Below are 22,837 nucleotides of genomic sequence, written 5' to 3'. Positions count from 1 at the left end.
TTCAAAGGAGATGGGATGTGTTACTCATCTAAGATGCAAGACAAACTCCCGAAGGGATTCCCGTGGACCGTCGATCAGCAGATCATGAGACGGAGCTTGTGCCAGGAACTAGACCACCTGCCCGAGTGCCTCATTCGATGGCACCCTCCAAGTTAAGCGAGCTGAGGAAGCAACATGATAAATTGTCGAAGGTAGGTTTCATCCGTCCGGGCGTGAGATTTTGTGGAACCACTGTCAACTGTTCTAAAAATCTAAACTATTAAATAAAGATGGTGACTTAATATTCAAATATTGTAATATTGGTAGGAATTTAAAACTTAAACTTCTGCACTTTTGCACGACAAATTCTCAACTTTAGAACTAGGCTCCCCGGAACATTACCAGCAAAAACAGGCAGGAATTTAAGACGATGTCAATAGCCCCAAATCATTATTGTCTATCCACCCCAGGACTTTTCTTGTCCCCCTTTCATACGTTCCAACCATCAATTGAAAGCATTTCTCTAACAACATCTATTTTGCTCTACCCACCCTACACTTTCTAATCAATATTAGGTGGGAAGAAGAGCGGCTCTAATTGTTCCGTTGTCGCTAATCTCCTCAAGATTCTTCCTAAAACGTAGAAAACATCGTATTCGGAATCCATCTTATATGGCTCCACACCCTTATCTGTTGTTTAATATGACATTACTCCAATCCACGTAAGCTAGACAATGACTTGAACCCTAATGAACCTTAGGATCTAGTGAAAAAAGTCAACGACGGCTCATGAAATTTGCCTCTTCCAAGTACTAAAATGAACTTCAACCGAAAAATAAAGTACTAAAATGAATTTCGACCAACCCCCCAAAAAAAAAAAAAGACGGCCTTAATGTCCTTTCAATGTTAATTAATCTCTTCAATGTCATGTACATTGAACTTTTCGGTTTGCTCATCAGCCATGTTTTTTTGCTCCACTTACACAAGAAAGCAACTTGGGTAACTATTGACCGACAAAACATGATTAAAATATAATAAAAAATTACAAATTGCATGTTGTGAAGAAGCCATTCTTTGAATAGCTGAAGAGGCATTTTAGTTTCTGGGCCGTCTTTGATTTTCAGACATAGTCAAAAGTCAATCTTCTTGATGACCCTTTTTTTTATTTTTCCTTTTTTTTTCGGCTAATCCTTTGCTTGGTTTCTTGGAGGCCCGTGCAAGTGATGAGAGTCTCATTTGATTAGAGAATGCCTTTTTATTTATTTATTTATTTATTTATTTATTTATTTTTTGCGGCCCTCCTCATTCAAACATGAGGCACGAATAACATATGCTTCGGCGTGATGTCGGTGGCTACATATACATATATATTTATAAGAAAATCTTGCGGCGCGCCGAAATCGCTATGCCCTTAACCCACGGGATTGTTAAATCAACCGATTGCTTGTGAGACTTCTTAGTTTGTCGCGTGATTTTTTTTGTTCAGATGAATTCAAGCTTCAGCCCTAGCTAAGAGTTTGGTTCCCTAAGATGAGTAAATTGCACGTGAATTTTCATAAGCACCTAGCCCTTTGGAGTGCGAGGATACCCCCGACCAAGTCCAAATGCATGCACATACCATAATTACCTTTTTGCCCCTATAGCTTCCATCATTCACATATCAACCCAAGCCCACTTGTCAAGAATGACCCCTTTTTTGTCTTTTTCCTCTCGAATCAGTCCCTCTCGGTGAGAGAGACGTTTTCCGTAAACAGGGGGATATATCCATATTATCCACTGTCGGCGCAATTGCACCCCCTAAAGTTTGTCCCAAAACACCAACATGTCTTACGTTGTGCGGTCGCTAACATGCAATTTGAGAGAAGTTCATCAATTTTGAAAGGCGCATCAAATTTGGCCTGCTCAATTTCTCAAAGAGAAGTACTTGGAGAATCTACTTTTCTACGTTTCTCCCCAATTTAAACGCGCGTCATAAGTTTTCCAACAGGCAAATTTCATATTCACTTTTACCTCGGCAAAAGTACATTTTTAGTGTCAAAAGTTATGTATGGAGATTACTTTAATGCCAAAAGTTTCAAACAGATCACTTTAGTACCAAGTTGGAAACAAAAGGATTACTTTGGTGCTTCCGACGAGAAATTTCGGTAAAAATTAATACGTGGCTATTTGGAATTAAATTTTTTTGCTAAGGTGGAAATTTTTGGAGAAATCCATCCACCTGGACTAGAGAAAACGACACCGTTTCTTCTGATGTGGCACCACGTCTAAAAACGGCGTCATTTTCGTCGATGAAGATGCTTATCTCCCACTTGCGACGTCGTCTAGTCCTTCCCCAAACAGAAGCCAAATTTTAGTGTCTCCTTCGTGAAGGAGAAGCCGAAGTTCGCGACGTCGTCTCCTGCTCATTCCCCTTCACGGTCTCGTCGCTCGTTGGCCGTCGGTTGCTCCGTCGCTCACCATCGCACTCATCGGCTGTGATAGGAATGTAGCTTCATCGATTGCTCGCGAAATTGAATGGAAAAGATAAATTAGGGCTTCGATTGTATAGAAAATTGAGGGTTTTTGGAATTGGAGCAAAATTAGGGCTCCGTAGGGCTTTCTCTATCGCTGTGGTAGACTGAGAGGGGATGATAGCACTCTGAGAGAATTGCGCCTGAAAGTAGGGGTCGGTGGGACATCAATGTGAAAAAAAATAGGGCTCGGTGGTACACCCAATCTATTGCGCAGAAAAGATAGGGCTCGGTGGGGGACTCGTGAATTTCAATTATTGTCAATTGTATTTCATATCGTTGACCATGTCATTGTTGTTGTAGCCTGGGTTGAGTACCGAGCTTCTTATCGCTCAACACGGCCTAACTCAAGAGTCTAGTACTATGCAAGGGAAGAGTGCTCTAAAGAAGAAAAAAGCTGTCGTAGCTCCAAAACAGCCACCAACTACTAGAGCTCGTGCCGAAAAGGTACATGGAACAACAACAGCGGTTCAAATACTTGCACCAATTAAAGAACTTGCACGTGATGATGATGAAGCACCCGCAAGCCCAACTGAAAAACCTCGACGATGGGTTAGAAAGAGTGCAAGGATCATAAATCAATTCAAAAAACCATCGAAAGGGAAAAAATCTAGGGGGGTGGTGAATGTTGACTGAGTTTCATATTGTTATGTCTTTTTTTGTTGCTTTTTCACATGTTTAGTTGGAGGTGAACATTGAATGATGATGGAAAGCTTTTAAGATGGATGTTTTTGTTCGTGGAGGATCATTTGGCATGACTAATGGAAGTTTTTGTTTCGGAATTATCAATTGAATGTCAATGGCAATGAAATTTTCATCAGCACCTTACCTTTTTGTCGTTGTGTTGTTATTGGCTGATGTGAGGTTGCTAGTGTTATGTCGTTGGGATGATGTTGTTGAAGTATTTGTCTGTGCAAGTTGGGTTATGCTTGCTCTAAGCAGTTGTTGGTGTATGTGCAATTTCGCACTGTGCACCAGAATCTGCTGGTTCTACTTGCACCAACAACAGCACTTGAAGCTCATGGTACTGCATGTGATGCAAGTTTGCACCAGCAGCAACTCTTGCCAGGTCCAAGTTGTTGCTGTTGTACCAGGTTCGATTGGCATTGAAGTGGTCATAATCTAACCACTATTGGCACCGAAATGGCCATTTTCACTTAAACTTGGCATCGAAGTGATCATTTTAACAAAAACTTGGCACTTAAGTGATTACTTGAGTAAAAAATTGGCATTGAAGTATTAATTTTTTAACCTCGACTGGTATCGAAGTGATCACCTTCAGCAAACCACTACTCATTCATTTCACTGCGTTTGCAGCAAAAAATTGTAGCAAACTCAATTACTAACAACTAACATCTCATTCACAAACAAAGCAAAAGGAATTGATAATACACAATAACTAATCTCAAGAAAACTTGTAAATGTGCACACGCAGTGAATTCCAATCTCGACTTCAAACAAAAGTAGATAGCAAATTGTTGTTCCATACAACAATTAAGGAAAAACATCAAATTAATAACACAACTACAAATTACCCTTTTACAACTACATGTTTCATTCATTTTCAACTATGGTAGACTGAGAAACCATTCTCATCAGTCCCTTTACATTTGCTTATGAAATAGGCTATACAACGAAACAACAAGACAATCAACATGCGAGAACAAGTTCTTTCAAATTTGATGCTTGAAACTTCCTTCTTCAAATGGTTAGCCAAAGATGCTAAAGTTTTATTCTCGGTTTGCATTGATTAAACATCAACATCCTCCAACTCATCCAAGAATGTAGGAAAAGGTTGATGTCGTCCTTCAACAAGCTCCAATATCACATCGGTCGCTCATCCGGAAAATTTCACATCGACCCATTTGAAATATTTGCACTTCAAACCTTCTTTATACCTGGCGTATCCATTGAATTGTCTCCCCGGACTCAACCAAGTCCAAGATATTCTTATTTGACTCGGTAACCCACAAAAACAATAACACTCACCTTCTTCGCTTCGAGAAGAATTGATGTTGGGGGTTGAGGCGTTGCCGAAACCACTAGTGCCACTTGTGAAGCCCCTCATTTCCACGTTTGAGCTGTCTTTTTTTTTTTTTTGGACAAACCGAAATTGGGGTTAGTCGGCTTTGAAATTGGAGATTTTCTTGAATTGGCTGATTTAGGGTTTGAGGCACTCTTGAAGCCACTCGTGAAGCCCTCCATTTGCAAGTATGACTTGTGATTTCTTTGAGGCAAATCGAAATTGGGGCTAGGGCTTCACATTGGGAATTTTTTCCTTCAATCGACCGATTTAGGCTTCTTATTTGAAGAACCATGTCCAAAACGACGTCATAAAGGCTTTGTACTGCTAATTGGACTCTCCAACAGCCACATCGACTTCTTTTATTCATAAAATAAGGTCACGTCCGCTTTTCGATCGACCAAATCAAACTTAGCACTAAACTGATCGTTTTTCAAAAAATTTGGCACTAAAGTGATCCGTTTGAAACTTTTGACACTAAAGTAATCTCTATACATAACTTTTGGCACTAAAAGTGTACTTTTGCCTCTTTCATATTCTTCTTGAGAGTTATAATGTGAAACTTTGGGCATCTAATTTCGATCACATGTGAATTTATAGCACCTTACATTTAGTTTAGCGTAGCATTTCCACTCCTTCAAAGCCCCGAGTCGATCACTCTATGCTTGAGCGTGGAATCGAGGAACGATCTGGCTGGCTCTTCAATCGTCCAAAGTTCGGATCGCCTCGGGGCATTGTCGGCTCTTTGTCAATACCTTTCTTGGCACTTCGGCAGACCGGATTTTGTTACTTGGAGAGAGAGAGAGAGAGAGAGAGAGAGAGAGAGGCCATGGAAGTTGGTCGAAGTTGTCATCCATGTATAAATGAAAGTTATGATACATGGGATCTCAACAGTACCATCCTTTGTAGAGGCCAAGGCAAACATATTCTGCTTGTATTGAAGTAGAAATATGCAAAAAAGAAGATAGAAATATTACAGTAGACTTTGCCTATCTACACAAGGACTTTGCAAGTTGAGAAACCGAAAAAGAGAGAGATCTCGAGATTAACCGGAAGGATCTAATACACTTCCACGTTCCATTGCTCAGACTTCTTCAGCTGCCTCTTGTACTCCATCCAGTCAATGCCTGGAAAGCACAGGAAAAGAAAGTTACAAAACGATGAAGAGGTAAGAAAAATTCCAGGGTCAGGGTTGAACATCCAGGAATCCTTGAAAGTAAGTTTGCATATGTTCACCATCTTTGGCAGCCAATGAGACCATGATGTCGTCGATCCCCTTCTCCATTCCCTTGAGCCCGCACATGTAGACGTACGTGTTGTCCTTCTTGAGCAGCTCCCACAGCTCTTCGGCGTACTGCGCCATCCGGGTCTGGATGTACATCTTCTCGCCCTTCTCGTTCGTTTGCTCCCGGCTCACGGCGAAGTCGACCCTGAAGTTATCTGGGTGCTTCTCGTTCATCTTCTCGAACTCCTGGACCACAAAACATGGGTTACAAAACTCTGCATTTTGATCGAGTCTGAAACGGTTCCTGGAGACATTAGAACAGCAATGGTTGCACGGAATGAGCATGTCTCACCTCCTTGTAGAGCAGAGAGCTGCTTGTGGGTACACCCAAGAATAGCCAGGCCAAGCCGTTGAACTACACATCAAGTTCAAAACCGCTTGTCAAACAATTTATCGAGGAAAAGGATCGGACACGGACTGAATATCTTCTCTTGAGGTTTCTCTTCATGGTCGTAAAACAAATAGAAACCAGATGCTTATAGGCCATTTCAGCAGCCCCAGAATCCAAATGAAGATACCGAAGGACGAGGCGGTTTGCAGCTAAAGGTGAAATCAGTAAAAATTCGCGAGTGAAGGTCTATTCTGCTAACCAAATGCCCCATATTAATCTTTCAAGAATTGAAGCTTTGCCAAATATTATACTCTAGCTAGAATAATGTCCAAATTAGATTGGATGGGAATGCGCAGAGCATTCTAGTTTGTATGTAACCTTGTAGTCGTCGTGCTTCTCGAAGAACATTTTCCACAAGAAAGACCTGAATGGAGCAATCCCGGTACCAGTGGCAAGCTGCGGCAAAGAAATCAGGCAAGCAAGTTAACATGAAGTCTCTACGTCACATAAACATACTAGATCAGTATAAGGTCAGGTGAGGAATATACCATAATGATGGTGGCATTAGGATCCTTCGGCATAAGCATTTCTTTTCCAACCGGTCCTGTAATCGTGACTTCTACCCCGGGTTTCAAGTCGCCTGAATCAGGAACAAGTCGGGGGTCTTTGAATCCAGTCAATGCAAGAGAAATGAATCGAGTTCGGACTATTGATATGCACAATCCTTACACAAGAAATTCGAGCAGACTCCTTTCACGACTTCTCCGTTTTCGTTGGTGTAAACGAGCCGTTTCACGCAGAGCGAAACCTATTTGCAGAAACCACTTCTTCTTAGTTATCGAACCTTACATTCATTCCCGGATGGAGTAGATAGATTAATGATCAATAACTATGAAACTTTCACTGGATGATATTTCACTGGTAGAAACTTACAGTCTTGGAGTCTCCAAAATCACCAAGGGCACTGCTGGCAATTGAGTAGAGTCTCAGCTTGTGTGGCTTCCCATTCTTGTCAAGACCGTCAGCAATGACCCCAATTGACTGCCCTTCTCTGTATGGCACCTCACCTAAGTAACACCCATTTCACCAATCTCAGAAAAAACACTAACTTTAACCCCAAAAAAAAAACAAAAAATTCCACCCTTTCAACCCAGAAACACCAAACGGGTCTTGGCTAAATCACTCAGATGGTGTGTCGTGTGCCCAATTAAAGAAACGAATCCACTTATGCGTGATCTGATCATGTTATGACAATGCACATACATACCCTCGGTGCTGAAGACCATGTGCCAGGTCTCTCCTGGAGCATCATCACCAGTGATCTTGGTGTTGAGGAGGCACCTTCCAATGTAAGGGTTCTTGGGCTTGAACTTGTTCACAACCACACCCTCATCCATCTTCTTGGACTCCTTCTGAACCTTAGCTGGTGCCTCTGTGGTCACCTGTGCCCTAATGGCAGAGACCATCCTCCCACCACCGCACACATCTCTGTAATGCACAGGGACCTACAAAAAAAAGAAGCAGGGAAAAAAAAACACATAACCCAGATGGAAATTTTGATTCTTTTTCAAAAGAAAAGGCAGTTGGTTTTGTCTAGATGAGGGAATTCATCTTGAGCTCACCTTCCTGAAGTTGATCCTTTCAGTGGAGATGATGGAGGTTCTGCTGGCAGGGAGAGAAGTGGACTTGGAGGAGGAAGGAAGAGAGACTGAAGCAGTTATTGCAGCAGCCATTGTTGCAGAGCTGGTCCAGAACAACAGCAAGAAGAAGATACAGAGGTGGGGAGAAAGATCTCCACAGAAATGAGAGATTAATTTTTGGGGTGTGGGTCAAGGAGTGAGAGGTGAAGAATGTGAGAGAACAGGATCAAAAAAACAGGGAAAAGTTTTTAGAAGCAGAGAGTGGATCATGGATTGGGTGGAGGAGAATTTGAGGCCAATGCGGTGGCGGAGGTGTGGATAAGTTTGTGGTGGCGTTGAATTGAACGTATGGCTCGTTGGCTCTCACCCTCTGCCGTGCTTAAAACCTCTTGGCGGCCACTGCTACAGGGCTACTTTTTCTTTCGATCCTCGCTCGTGCTTTTGATATTTTGGTTCATGAAGAGAGTGAACGGCCCACAATGCCTTTTAGGATTACCCACGGAAAATAAAATCTAAAACTAGGACAAGAAGCTTGTGGCAATTTGGCCCGGCTGAGGGGTTGAAGGATGCGTTTGGTTTAGCGTTTTCAAGGACAGAATTTGCCAAAGTTGAGACGTTCGTTTTGACCAAAGATGGAATTTTCAAAGTTCCTCAGGTCAATGTAATTCCCACCTAGTATTTGCTAGGGGTGAGCAATTTCACGGCCGGTCTAGATTCTAGGTGGAACCAACCATTTGTCGAATCACCCCACTTAGTTGTTGGTAGTAACGACCTTTTTCGTTCGAACGAAATAAGTTCGAAGCCCATATATTGCATGCATGATGTTTTCGTGTATCGAGTGGTTGGATCATAATATCTTACCATAAAAATAGCTGCATACATTCTAAGCAACCGCTTCATTGACTTATATCCACTTATTTTGGAAAAGTTTTTGTCTAATGGAAAAGTTATGCTGGTTGTAAATTTAGCCTTTTGTATTTGGATCTTGTTAACACATAAATAAAGAGAATTTGTCATATTTCCATCCACTCTTCCATCTTTCTCGTTCTATATGTAATCGATGTTCTATATATGTAATGAATGGGCCCCTTTGTTTCAATAAAAAGCTACGTAGGCCCAATAAACTCAAGCCCAACGTATCGCTTAAGCCCATGAAACTGCAGCGTAAGCCCTTTTTATCACTGTTTTTGCAAGCTGTTGCTAAATAGAAAGAAGAGGAAAAGAAATTTTCTTGATTAAACTGCTATTTCGAACCAATTCGGGCTTTTGGGTTGCTAGGTTGATTCTAGTAGCTTTTGAGATGCGAGATCAATTGAATAGGAAGAATTGCGATATCATGGAACTGTAGTATTTTTACAGAAGTTCGGGTTGTGGTTCGGTCGATGCCGAATTTTGACGCTTGTTGCGCTCTGTTGGATCATATTCGACCCTCTGTTTTGCACGCCGGCTTTCGCCTATCTCCGGCCATCTTTTGGGTCGGAAGTGAATTTCGCCTTTTTAAGTATATCGACATAGCTTTCCAATAACTTACTTGAGATGGCGCTGGGAGAGTTTAAACGAACCGTTTTGAATTTGGCGCGCAAGTTGTCACTATTCGGCGGGCAACAAGGGTTCCTCTATTTTAGCAAGTTTGCGAGGGCTCATAAGCTTTGTTATGATATCGAATAAGCTTAATTTTTTATTTTTTGGTCAAAGAATAAGCTTAATTTAGTTGGGTCTTAATTAATGTATTTATCTACTTCATTTTCATATTTTTTTCTTACCTAATGCAATTCCAATTTGTCGTTTCGAGGTAATTTGCATTATTTCGTTTTGGTATAACTGGTGAGTAGTGCTTATTTCTTCTATGATTTGGAAAGTCACGTCTTGAAAATTCGCATGCCACGGTGTTTCTTGGAAAGGGCAAGTGATTTTTGTTTTTATGGTCGAGGAAAAGTGATGGTTTAAAGTATATTATTCTCGACACGCCATGTTCTGATCGAATCACCGACTAATATACGTAAAGACTTTTGCTTAGAGAGGGAAATTGGGTAGGCCTCGTCACGGTGTATCAAGTGCAGCCATGATTTGGCATTGATTTCTAGATTGATTCGTTGGATGGACCATTCATGTTTGCTCTGACATTGTTGCTTGAACGAGTATTTTTCGATATGTTATAGAATTACGTAGAAGAGATGTAATTCATATTTGATCTTGTACGTATATGAACATGTTTCTGGTACTATTTACGAGTGCGCATTTGGATCATCGATCTACTTTGAACAGATTTGTACAACTTATTGCGCGGTGGTTTGCTCATACCATTCATTTTAAGAGCACGGCAGGAGCGGTATCGACGAGGGACTTTTGGTATTGTTCAAGGGCAGGACTGCAAATAACTTTAATAGTAAGCCCACATCCGGAAATAAACACATCTCTAGGCCTTGGATTTAAAAATATTAAAGAACAGCATAATGGGTTTGGGTTGAAAATATGTTTTCTATATTGACTTTTTAAGTTTGTCGTTGCCCAAAGCTCGTACAATGTGGAATGGGTCCTCCCATGTGGGGGTAGATGACGATAGAATGGTATGCCAAATTTGCAATCACGCCGTCAATTCACTTGCATCAAACCTTAAAATGGGGCAATAAGACCTAGTAAAGACCGGTCAAAAGTACATAGTCGACGCTTATTTTGACTTAGTAAAAATGGCATAAACCGGTGAAGTCGTGTCAAAAGGTTTTATCTGCTTCAATTGATTTAAGCGAAATTTAGAGAACGAGACACCAAAACTAAAAGCTAGTTCGCTCAATTGGGTACTCCGATTTCTTAATGATTGATCGATGCGATTGATCTAGAAACACAAGCCAAGTAGGTTTTCGAAGAGTTGATTTTGGATTATTTCGTACATGGCAATGCATTCCCACATCGATAGTACACAAGTGTCGTCGGAGTTTAAACTGCTTCTTACAAATTTGAGGTTTTCGAGTTCGAGCTTTCTCCCAACAACACAAACCCGGATTCCGATTTTCCTCTAGCCATAGTTTTGAGCACGTATTTTGGGACGATATGCTTCATCTTTTGCGCGGTTGACCAGTAACAAATTACACATCGCAGAAGTCGAAAATTCTAAGTCGAGGACCGCGAAACAACAAAGGGTGTCGTGGTTGAAAGATCCTTCGAAATCGTTGAACTTGCCCATCCGATGACAAGACCCGAGGTTCGATCCAACCACCCATCATCATTCTCGGCCGACCTTTCGAAAGTTCTTGATCAAGGATTAATCAAGAGACTCCTCGTCTCATTTTCCAAGGCCAAAACAGAGCGATCCGAACACACACTTTCTCCGACAGCGCGTTGACAACATTATTGTGCGACCAGCTGTCTAATGAAGATGGCTGAGCCACCATCTATCTGGAGATGCCTGTCTCCAGTTTGATTTCACATAGCTCCATTTTAACTTATCTTGAATCGCGCTTGATTATGTGGTCGAGCTCCGATCCCCGCGATCTCCGGGATTTCTCTAGCGAGAAGTCGGGACTTGTGATGCTACCGGAGCTCGGCTGGGTCTGCCTCTGCTGGTACTCATCGCTTAACAAGATTGTTCCACCAAATGTCTGCTGAGAAACCGATGATGCGGGAGACGAAACGAATGACTGATTCGGTCCCCAGGCGTGCCCGCTTTAGAAATTGCTAAAAACCATGCTGTGGAATCGAATCACAAGCTCGCCGTTTTCCCCCTTTCTCTTTCGGTGACCCTTTTGAACGTGGTCAAACTCAAAAGAGAGGCTGGACTTTCTTCGGCTTTTTTCAGAAAATAGAAACAGAGGCCATTGAAAAGAGCATGGTCAGAAGAGAAAAAAGTTCCTGGGCTTGATTATGAGCGTGCACCCATTAAAGAGAACCGACCAAAACCTTGGTTTCTCTCGCAAGCGACTCGAAAACCTTGGCAGCAGAGAAGAATGTCAATTGCAGAAAAGAACAGAACAGAACAGAACGGGGGACTCTGCCTAGTTAGCAGTTGCAGGCAAATGCTGCCGATGGCTCAAGAGATTCTTCTAATCAATTAAAGAAAAATCATACTCTTTATGTACACTAATCTTGGGCAACCCCAAAAAAGAAAAAGAAAAAAACAGAGTTAAGGAAAAAGAAAATAAACCAATTTTGTTTTATTTTCTGGGTTCTTTTGGACAATGATCAAACATCTGCACATTTATCGGGTGGATTCAATGGTATAGTAACCTTGATCCTCTAGACTGGTAAAGCTCCAACCTGCTCTTGGCATCCTGCAACAACGCCTCAATTTTCTCGTCCTGATTCATGTGTGACTGCTTGGAGGCCCACTCGAGCACGGTGAGCACCTCGGCCCGCGCAAGCTCCTCGCTGTCCGGAACGTGCTTGGCGGTGTAGCAGAGGAGGACCAGCGCGTGGAGCTGCACCACCTGCTCGCCGAAGTAGACCAGCTGGATCAAGTGCTTCGCCCCGCCAGCGACTATGATGGCCTTGGAGTGGTCGAGGTGGAGGTAGTTCTCCGTGCCCGCAAACTTGGCGAGGGCGATGCAGGCCTCGCCGGACACCTCGGCCTCCCGCTCGTCGAGCAGGCGCACCAGAGGGGCGATCATCCTGGTCTCCGTGGCCCGGAATGTCCGGGCTAGGTTCCCGATGGCCTTGATGCAGGGGATAAGGAGCTCTGAGTCGGCTTTCTCGATGACCTTCAGGATCTGGTCAACCACGGCCTTGCAGGCGGGCGAATTCGGCTTGAACGCGGATCGACGCAATTCCGTGTCCCGCTCGGCCACGGCAGTGATCTCCATCAGGGCCATAGCGGAGTTGAACCGTACATCGTCGGGCCCTTTCTCGAGGAGCACCGCGAAGCAGAGGAGCGCCCTCGACTCAGTGATGCTGCGGCAGATCGGGGAGTTCCCTTTGGCGAGCATCCAAAGGGCTCGTGCGGCCATGGCCTTCATGTGGGCCTTGATGGCCGGGTCCTCTGATTCCCTGCCCTTCAAGTTGGCCCCGGACACTGAGTGGCTGTGCTGGTGGTGCCGGTGCTGCAGTGACGGTAGCTGGAAATTCTGCTTCCCGTTGGCGATGTGATTGGCCTCGGCCAGCTTCTCTGCCTGCTTTGCCGCGGCATTCATCGCCATCGTGTGAGCGACCACATTGTGCATCTGGCTCGCTCGGTTGTCAAGAGGATGGGGGATCAGACTAGCGCCCTCCTTGTCCTCATCGAAGCCCATGGCCATTTCCGTCGCCCTGTTGGGCCCGCCCACGGCCGCCGCTGCTTGGCTGGTGTTGCTGCTGGCAAGGACGACGGCATGGAGGGAATTGGCCTTGAGTGTGGCGATGGCGTACTTGCTGTGCTCCTGTACGGTCTCGAAAGCGAGGTGGCTGACGAGGAGGCGAATGATGTTGTGCTGGGCGAAGAGGTCCTGGCACTTGGGGTAGTGGGCGGCGAGCTCGGAGACAGCCCAGGCAGTGATAGCCTGGACCTTCATGGGGCCCTCCTTGAGGATTTTGGCGAACACCTGACAGACGCCGGCGTGGATCATGTACTCGACGCTCTCGGGGTCGTGGCCGAGGAGGCCGATGGCACGGGCAGCGTTCTCCTGGCCCTCGGGCTTGCCCTCCTTGAGGAGCCTTAGGAGGGGGCCGACGCCGCCCTCCTCGAGGATGAGCTTGCCGTAGCGGTCGTTGTCCCTGGCGAGGGAGACGAGGGAGGCGGCGGCGTCGGAGCGCTCGTCGGGGGAGCCGCCGTTGTGGAGGATGGCGATCTGCTCCCAGATGAGGCAGAGGATGGGCTCGTTGGCGGCGATGGGGGGGAGACCGAGGTAGGCGTCGTCGGCGCGGTCGTCGGCGGGGGCGGAGACACGGAGGAGCCAGGAGACGTCGCCGATGGAGTTCTCGAGGAGGGAGGAGGTCTTGCGGAAGGCGGCGGCGGGGATGAGGGTGAAGACGCGCTTCATGAGGCCGTTGGCGCGGCACTTGAGGACGAGGGCGAGGGCCTTGCCGAGGGCCTGCTCGGTGTCGTCGACGATGCGGCGGGTGGGGCGCTCGTAGAGGTCGGAGCCGGAGCGGGCGGCCTGGCGGAGGAGGGCGGCGAGGCGCTCCGTCTTGGACTTGAGCTCGGCGCAGTCCTGCTTGCAGGAGCTGGCCTCGTCGGCGGCCTTGGCGACCTGGTCGGCCAGCTGGATCGGCTTCGCCAGGATCTGCTTCACCAACAAGTCCGCCATACCCCCCGGACCGGCTGGCGGACTCCTGGATGGGGCGCCGGAAAAAGGTGGTCGCTTTCCGACCAAATCGAAGCGCAGGAAGAGAGAGAGAGAGAGAGAGAGAGAGAAACGTGGTCAAGAACTGAGATTGGAGCAGAGAGAGAGAGAGAGAGAGGGGATTAGCTGGATGGGAGTTAAATGAGAGAGTGATGCATGTGGGTGGGGGATGCTTTCTAGAGAGAGAAAGAGAAGAGAGAGTGATTGTGGGGGGTTTGTTGAGATGAGTTGCAGAGTTGTTTAATCTTCTTCTTCTTCTTCGTCTTCTCCCCTGTTTTTCACAGATCGCAGAGGAGAATGGTAATGGTGGCGGCGGAAGAAGGAAGAAGGAGGAGGATGGTTGAGGTTGAGGTTGAGGTTGAGGGGTGGACGGGATTACCAAGGTCAAAAACGCGCTTCTCTTTCTCTCTCTATCTCTATGTCGACCTTTTGCGTCTCCCGTTTGGCCTTTCTTTATAGTCATTCTCTCCTCCGTCCGTTCCTGTTTTTTCTTGAAGCGATTGTTTTCATGGCGATTCGGGTGAAACATACGTTAGGGTAGAGGGGGCCGGTTCAACGGAACCGCCGGTTCCGGTTCAGGAACCGGCGGTTCCGGTTCCAAAAAAAGGTGGAACCGGAACCGGCCCTTGAAGAGCCGGTTCCGGTTCCGGGTTTGGAACCGCTGGTTCCGGGCCGGTTCGGTTCCGGTTCGGAATCGCTGGGTTCCAAAGCCCAATTACTCTTTTTATCAAACCTACTCCTCTTTTTTTTTTTTTTTTTTTTAAAAACCGGATTGGAACCGGCCCGAACCGGCGGTTCCGGCCGGTTCCAACAATTCTGAACCGGAACCGGCCCTTGAGGGCCGGTTCCGGCTCCGGGTTGGAACCGTGGGCCCGGTCAACGGGCCGGTTCCGGGCCCACGCGTCCATTTGGCACCCCCTACGTTAGGGAACCAACCCCGTGTTTTGACCCCCCCACCACAGCCCCTATGTCCCCCTCTAAATCGAACCATCTTAACTCGTACTCCTTCTGACCAGAAAAAAAAAAAAATTGGTACTCCTTATGACCAAACACAAAAAAAAAAAAAAAACAAAATCTCGTACCTTTTTTTTTTAATATCACAAAAAAATCCGAAATTGATACGCTTACAAAATTATCCAAAATTATTTTTTTATCATAAAAAATTTCAAACTAGTATATCCGTAACAAATTTATTCCAAACTATTTTTTTTTATGTGTGGCAATTAACGGGTGTACCCATTTGGAGTTTTTACCTTTTGTTTATCACAGATGTATCAATTTGAGATTTTTCATGTCATTAATTCAATTTAACGAAAACTAACAAAAAGTAAATTTGTCAAGAGTGTACCATATTAAAAATTGATGATAAGCGAAGCGCATTCTTCCACTCAGAAGCTATTCCCAGAAACGGAATCAGAAGAAAAACCATTCATGCCTATTACTTATTTTCGAGAATGGAATTGTTACCAAACAGGCCGTTGCACGTTGAAGTTTTAGTATTCCTGTCAAAAACATTAACTTGACGGGGACGACTCCACCGTTCGCTTGCATATGTTGTATACGTTGTCTAATTACCGTGTCTTCGCAAGCTAATGACAAGTCCCCGAACACATGATGAACGGTCGAGATGCATCTGTACGAACCATCTTCTTCATCGCCCCGAACCCCAAAGAGAAATGAAAAGAGTCCACAGGAGAAATTGGGTTGGTTCAAATGCGACCCCGGCTAAAAAAATTTTGGGATTTGATTTGGTGGGTCACGTTCCCTTATGCGTCGTGCCCAACATGCACCGACGAAAGGATTACCAAATCCTTCACACGAGAATTTATTCACTTGGGTGTATTGGAATTCATATTTAGGTCGTCGAACAGTGACGTTTCTGATTAATCCATGTGCTAAGTCTTTGCACCAAGAAAAAACAAAGTATATCGTATCGTTATGATATCGTATGGCGCCTTTGAACGCGATATAATCAAAACCAAAAAATGACCAGATGTTTACTATTATTATGTAAAAATTGGAGGATATGATATTACTTTATTTCTTATGAGTATTCAAAGTACATGATAGCTAATACTTTATGAAAAGATATCGGCTAGAATAAATATAATACAATATATATCCTTAGCTATGACTTTTACACATGGAAAAATAAAATTCTATGTATAAAGAAGGAAAAGTATTTGTCAACTTTGGAAACTCTCGCTGCACTTGCCAAGAGTATCATAATTGCTTGACTGGTCTTGATCTGATTGAGACCAGTCTTTGAAATTGCTTTGTGGTTGGGATACACTTTCTCCAATACGCCCCCACAAGAGAGGTGTTTCCGTCGCGAATGCTGATCTTGGACCGTAAATGAGTAAACCGTTGTCGTGCTAGAGGTTTTGTTAGTGCATCCGCAAGTTGATCATGGGTAGACACGTGACCCACTCGTAACAAACCTTTGTTAACCATGTCACCAACAAAGTGGTAATTAATGGCAGTGTGTTTCATCTTGGAGTGAAAAACAAGATTAGCGCACACATATGTAGCACCAATATTATCGTAATAGATGCTAGGTGTGGTCGAAGAAGATACTCCAAGTTCATGCAGTAGAGATTGAATCCATGTGAGCTCAAACGCTATCACAGCAACTACGCGTTACTCGGCTTCGATTGATGAACGAGCAACGGATCTTTGCTTTCGAGAGCACCACGATATAGGATTATTGCCAATATAAACTATGTGTGCGATTGTAGACTTACGATCATCCCGATTGCCTACCCAATCAGCATCAAAGAATGCACAGAGAGATGGAGAGGGACTACTTTGCAAGTGTAGGCCTAGATTTATAGTCCCTTTCGGATAATGTAAAGCACGTTTAATAGCACTCCAATGCAACTCTGTTGGTTGGTGCATAAACCGAGAGAGTTTGTTGATGACAAAAGCAATATCATGCCTTGTAAATGCAAGATATTGAAGATCGCCAACGATCTTCTTATATTTAGTTGCATCCGTACGTGGTGATCCATCAACAAGAGTGAGAGAGCTCTCGGTAGCCATTGGGGTGGTAATCTCCTTGGCTTTTAACATGGTGGCTCGATCAAGAAGGTCCCTTATGTATTTATATTGTGTGAGAAAGAGACCAGACTTTGTGCAGATCACCTCAACTCCCAAGAAGTAATGTGTATCTCATAAATCCTTTAATGACAATTTACCTGCAATAGCATTGATTAACTTTCGCAAAATATTCGCATCACTTTCCGTCAAGATCGGATCATCTACATAAACCAAGAATTAAGCAATGATGTCATCATGTCTGTATATAAAGAGCGAGGAATCTGATTTGGATTGCATAAATCCAAGCGAGATAACAAAAGAACTGAGTGCTTGATACCACGCACGAGGAGCTTGTTAAGACCATAAATAGCCTTCTTTAATTGAAATATGTGATTAGGATGTGATTGATCGACAAATCCCAGTGATTACTGCATATAAACTTCCTTCATAAGAGTGCCATGTAAGAAGGTATTATTGACATCCAATTGTAGAAAGGGCCAACTATTGGATAATGCTAGACAAAGAACGACTCGTATTTTGGCGGGTTTAACAACTGGATTAAACGTGTGACCATAGTCAAGTCCTGGTCGTTGGTGGAATCCCTTAGCAACAAGTTGTGCCATATATCGAGCTATGCTACCATCCGAGTTTCGCTCGATTCGAATATCCACTTGCAGCTAATGATATTATGATGAGGCTCCGGTGGTACAAGTTACTAGGTACCATTTCGAAGAGTTGCATTAAATTCCTCCGACATAGCTACGCGCTACTTTGGATCTTTTAAGGCCTAAGAGATACACGTTGGTTCAAGTGATGGAGGTAGAGAATGTTTGGAGGGTGAATGTATTTGTTCGGGGTTTGTAAATATTGCTCTAGGAGCGAGTGATCATCGGATGTGAACGTGTGGGCATTGGTGGAATTATGTTTGAGGAGCTGAATGAAGTGTTTAAGTCCATGGGAGGCATAGATGGAGCTTCGACAGCTGATGATGGATCTACACTCGATGACGTTAAATTGGTGTTTTCCACCAAATTTGTATGGCCATTTGAATGTTGATCTAGAACTTCTCCAACTATTGAACTTGAAGGACTTGATTTATCATGTATTGGATGACTTAGCTATCTGGTGCTGGAAGAGGTGACTGAATTCTTTATTAAAAAATGAGAGGGTGCATGGGTACTTTGAGATGGTAGAGACGGGGATTGAGAATTCGTATGATTGAGTGATTTAGCGTGTTTGGAGTAAGGAAAAATGGACTCATCAAAAATCACATGATGTGAGACAAAAACTTTGTTTTGCTCAGGATCATAACACTTGTAAGCACTTTGATTGAGAGAGCAACCAAGAAAGATACAAGGTTTCGATCGATTTTCAAGTTCGTGTTTTGCATATGGTTTAAGCCAAGGATAACACAAACAACCAAAAACTCGAAGTTTCGAGTAATTTAGACATGAATCGAATAGAGACTCAAAAGAAGTTTTGAGTCCTAAGACTTGTGTAGGCGGACGATTTGTAAGAAATGTTGTGGCTTGGAAAGCGTGAGAGCAAAATGAAGGTGGAAGAGACGCTTGATGAACCAGTGTAAGACCGGTTTCGACAACATGCCTATGACAACGTTCAGCAATCCCATTGTATTGGGGTGTGTAAGGAGGTGTTTGTAAATGTGTAATCCCATGAGATAAGAAAAATTCTTTTAATTTGTTATGCTCTCCTCCACCATCAGAATAAATTGATACAATGGGATTTTGAAAGTAATTTTCCACCAACTTCTTGAATTTTGGAAATAGAGAGAAAATCTCGGATTTCTATTTGATTGGGTATAGCTGGATATATTTGGTATAATGATCCACAAAAATAACATAATACAAAAAGCCATCTATTAATTTCACTAGAGCGGGACCCCGGACGTTAGTGTAAATGAGATCAAGAGGTCGTCGACTAGACAATGCGGAATCACCAAACGGAAGTTTATGACTTTTATTATATTGACACGACTCACACAAAAATCTGGAACAAGACTTGAAAAGAGAAAGAATTGACTTTGACTTAAAAAGAAACTCTAAGATCCGATGAGAGGGATGTCCAAGACGTCAATACCAATCATTGGAGGATGCACGAACACCAATCATAGTTGAGGATGGTATATGAGTCACATGGAGTGAAGATGGAAGTTCATAGACATCATTGTTATTCGGGCCTTGTGTGAGAATCGCCCTCGTGCGCAAATCCTTCACCAAAAAATGGTGGGGAAAAGATTCCATGGACATTTGGTTATTCTTGCAAAACTTTGAAACAGATATAAGATTTTTACTAATGTCGGGAACACATAGAACATCCGATAATGAATATGAAGCAAAGGAGGAGGAAAGTTTAGTTGAACCTATGTGTGTTATATGCAAACTTGAGCCATCACCAATAACGATTTCGTCCGCGCATTTATAATTAGAATGCAAAGAGAGATTTTCCAGGCTTGAAGTGACATGATGAGATGCGCCAGAGTCCATGAGCCATCCTTCTTTGACTTGGCGAGATAACACTATGCTACTTGCAGTAGGAGGAGAGGAGAAATATTGTTTGGCCCGATAGCATTGCTTGGTCGAGTGACCTACCCATTCACATAATTGGCATCGGACTCATGCTTTTTGAATGGGCTGGTTATGATCATAATTGTTGCTCCTTCTCCCATGAGGTTGTCGCGTAGATGAGTAGGAGTTCAAGCCTCGATTCGAAATATGGTGTTGGTTGGTGTTCATGTGAAAACCTCTCTTAGAAAAATTTGTTGTGATAATAGTCGATTCACCTCGACTTTCTTCCTTTTTTAGATATTGCTAGAAATTGACAAGTTTATCATGGAATTCCTCGAAGGAAATGGGTGATTCATGTGCTCTAATGGCAACAGAGATTTCCATGAATAAGGAGCCAAGCCCATTTATAACGTGTATTATTAAATCATCATCACTCATGGGAGAATTGATGATGACAAGTACATTAGCAATACCTTTGACAACTTCCAAATACTCAGCTACTAATCGAGCATCGCGTTTTGTGAGCATTAAGCACTCCTTGAGACTCATAACATGCGAACATGTCGTGTTGGCAAAGAGATGTGAGAGTTTGTTCCATGCCTCATGTGCTGTTTTGGCAGAAGCAATGAGAGGAACGATTGAGTCCGAAGTGAAAGCTATGATCGCATGAAGCAATGGTTGATATTGGCGTACCCAATGAGAATAAAATGGATTTACAGTAGTTTTTCCATTAGTAATGATGGCGCTGGATGGACACAATAGTGTTCCATCTACATACCCCATTAAATCGTAGCCTAGGAGCAGAGAATTAAATTGAGCCAACCAGGACGAAAAATTCATCGAAGTTAACTTGAAAGGTAGTTACACAGCTCATTGATCAACACAAGCATAGTGGCGTTATTTGAAGAAGGGCTAGTGACTATCGTAGGAGTGTTTGAGGATTCTTTTGCCATTAAAAAAAAGTGAACGATATGCTTGTGAGCTGTAGGCTCTGATACCATGTAAAAATTGAACAAGATGGTATTACTTTATTTCTTACGAGCATTTAAAGTACATGATAGCTAATAATTTATGGAAAGATATCAGCTAGAATAAATGTAATAGAATATCTATCCTCAGCTATGACTTTTACACATGACAAAATAAAATCTTATATTCAAAGAAGGAAAAATGTTTGTCAACTTTGGAAACTCTCACTGTACTTGCCAAGAGTATCAAAATTACTTGGCTGGTCTTGATCCGATTAAGAACAATCTTTGAAATTGCTTTGCTGTTGAGATATACTTTCTCCAATATACTAAAGGGTATCAAAGTTAGTCAAAAAAGCAGAGTTTGGTCAACAATAAATAGAACGGGAGAATTACAAAAAAAAAAAAAGTCTTAAAATTATTGCAATTATGCCAATTTAGTCATAAACATTTCTTATGTGTCAATTCAATCCTAAAAATTTTGTATTTGTGTCAATTCAGTCATAACGGCCAACTTTGGATAGAAATCTCTAAAGTGAATGATAGCCAGCGTTGGCGTGGCTAATGTTTAATATTTTCAATTTTTTTTATATGTTTTCCTTCTTTTTTTCCCCCTTCCATTCTTCTTCCTCTAGCCGGTTGCCAGACCTCGGCAACCGGCCAAAGGGGAGGGCCGGCTAGCAAGGCTCGACCTAAGGTCGATGAGGTCGATCTCGCTTGCTCTCCCCTTTAGTTGGTCACCGAGGTCCGGCAACTAGCTAGAGGAAGAAGAAGGGAAGGTGAAGAAAAGAATAATAATAATAATAATAAATAAATAATTTAAAAATATTATTTAGAATTGGTCACGCCCGTGCCGATCGGCGTCTACGTCATTGATTTCCGATCAAATTTTTTTAGAAAAATTGAATTGACACAAATGCAAAAGATACACAATTACAATAAGTTTATGACTTTTTTGGTAATTTTTTGAATAGGTTTAATCGACATATTTGCCAAAGAAGTCATCGACAACATCCTGTGGTGAAAACCTTCGTCAAGGCTTGAGGTTGATTGACGAGGCCATCGATAGTGAGCAATTGATATAAAAGTATGAGAATTGATTATATAAAAGTCTTTGGATGACTCTTACGCTAATAGTCTATTTTAGACCACAAAAAATAAAAACTAATTAAAAATTATTGTGAGATCTCCTCATTTAAGAATTTATAACTCACAGCATACTATTATTCTCATAGTCACCCAAAGACTGTTATGCAAAAAAAGTCCTAAAAGTATAATCGTTGGATGGTTATGTCTATCGCCACCAATTTAGAAATTTGTTTTATGAGTTTTTGTAACCACCGATGAGATTAAAAATGATTTCTTTATTTAAATTCATTAAATGTTGTTTTTTACCATCATATGTCACTCTTAGTATAGGGTCGTAAATATACTCGAGTAACTCTTCGTAAATTATTCTATCAATCACATAACTCAACATTCTTTTCCAAATTTATCTATTATCGTTACTTTCATGTAATTTACATGGCTAGACATGATTGCCTCCAATCTCCGTACCTTTAAATTTCTATCGCTTATTTTCATGTCCAACCTTCGCAACATTTGTTGATCCATCCATATTTTGAAAGGCATTTCATCGAAACTTTTCGGTAAAATATCTTTTTAGCATGCTTAATGAGACACATTTTGTTGATTTGAAAGGCATTTCATTGAAACTTTTCGGTAAAATATCTTTTTAGCATGCTTAATGAGACACATTTTGTTGATTTGAAGAGACTACAATGGCAAAACCCGAAATCCATAATGGTCTGACAATGTTGTTGGCACTAGCAATCTAGTGCCACAAACTACTGATGATCTTGCTGCGCATTTTAAGACTTTGGCCATTGGAAGAGCGACGAAAGACAGTTGGCATGAGAAGGTTGATCTTCCGATGCATCACACTGATGAGCAATTGAGGGAGGTTGCACCAAATGCCAACACGGTGTCAACCTTGGAAAGAATATTCGAAGAGCAACATAATGATATTGCCAATTAAATTGTCAGTCATATATCCGACATGATCAAGCCGATTGTCATCATTAGTGTGAATTACGTCCTCTTGAGACCAAGATTGTTCGACGGGTACGTTCCTAGTCTTCTTCATTTCTCGATGCTAGCAATTTTGGTAAGAGAAGTCAACCACTATATGAATTACGCAAACACCTAAATCTTCTAATCAATGTCCGAATAATAAGAGTAATTAGGCTAATGTTGGTCAAAATAACCAAATTGGTAACAATAATTTCAC

General features: G+C 42.8%; 2 protein-coding genes across 3 annotated transcripts; both read right to left on the bottom strand.

Annotated features, from left to right (window-relative positions):
• Positions 1-5,298: 5,298 nt before the first annotated feature.
• On the bottom strand, positions 5,299-8,105 carry LOC115736431 (ferredoxin--NADP reductase, leaf-type isozyme, chloroplastic). Of its 2 annotated transcripts, XM_048272636.1 has the most exons (10): positions 7,750-8,105; positions 7,395-7,632; positions 7,061-7,194; positions 6,857-6,935; positions 6,676-6,767; positions 6,506-6,583; positions 6,089-6,151; positions 5,748-5,982; positions 5,540-5,638; positions 5,299-5,337 (listed from the first exon to the last, which is right to left on the bottom strand). In XM_048272636.1, the coding sequence occupies exons 1-9, from the start codon at positions 7,858-7,860 to the stop codon at positions 5,571-5,573; spliced, it is 1,098 nt and encodes a 365-aa protein (XP_048128593.1). In that variant the 5' UTR covers positions 7,861-8,105; the 3' UTR covers positions 5,299-5,337; positions 5,540-5,570. The 2 variants fall into 2 exon arrangements, with proteins under 2 accessions (XP_048128593.1, XP_030524007.1); XM_030668147.2 differs by lacking the exon at positions 5,299-5,337 and having other exon boundaries at positions 5,348-5,638; positions 7,750-8,104.
• A 3,587-nt stretch (positions 8,106-11,692) lies between these two features.
• Positions 11,693-14,073, bottom strand: LOC115736442. Its single transcript, XM_030668160.2, has one exon. The coding sequence runs from the start codon at positions 13,977-13,979 to the stop codon at positions 11,973-11,975; it is 2,007 nt and encodes a 668-aa protein (XP_030524020.1). The 5' UTR covers positions 13,980-14,073; the 3' UTR covers positions 11,693-11,972.
• Between the last annotated feature and the right edge of the window lie 8,764 nt (positions 14,074-22,837).

Source organism: Rhodamnia argentea, chromosome 11, assembly GCF_020921035.1.
Source record: "Rhodamnia argentea isolate NSW1041297 chromosome 11, ASM2092103v1, whole genome shotgun sequence".
Lineage (NCBI taxonomy): Eukaryota > Viridiplantae > Streptophyta > Magnoliopsida > Myrtales > Myrtaceae > Rhodamnia > Rhodamnia argentea.
Note: the sequence above shows the minus strand (reverse complement) of the source record. Positions and strands in the feature narration are given on the sequence as shown.

Coding starts and splice junctions, on each gene's coding strand:
- LOC115736442 (XM_030668160.2), bottom strand. CDS start 13,979: ATGGCGGACTTGTTGGTGAAGCAGATCCTGGCGAAGCCGATCCAGCTG.
- LOC115736431 (XM_048272636.1), bottom strand. CDS start 7,860: ATGGCTGCTGCAATAACTGCTTCAGTCTCTCTTCCTTCCTCCTCCAAG. Junction 6,936..7,060: donor ATTTTGGAGACTCCAAGACT/GTAAGTTTCTAC, acceptor TTCTGCAAATAG/GTTTCGCTCTGCGTGAAACG. Junction 6,768..6,856: donor AGTCTGCTCGAATTTCTTGT/GTAAGGATTGTG, acceptor TTCCTGATTCAG/GCGACTTGAAACCCGGGGTA.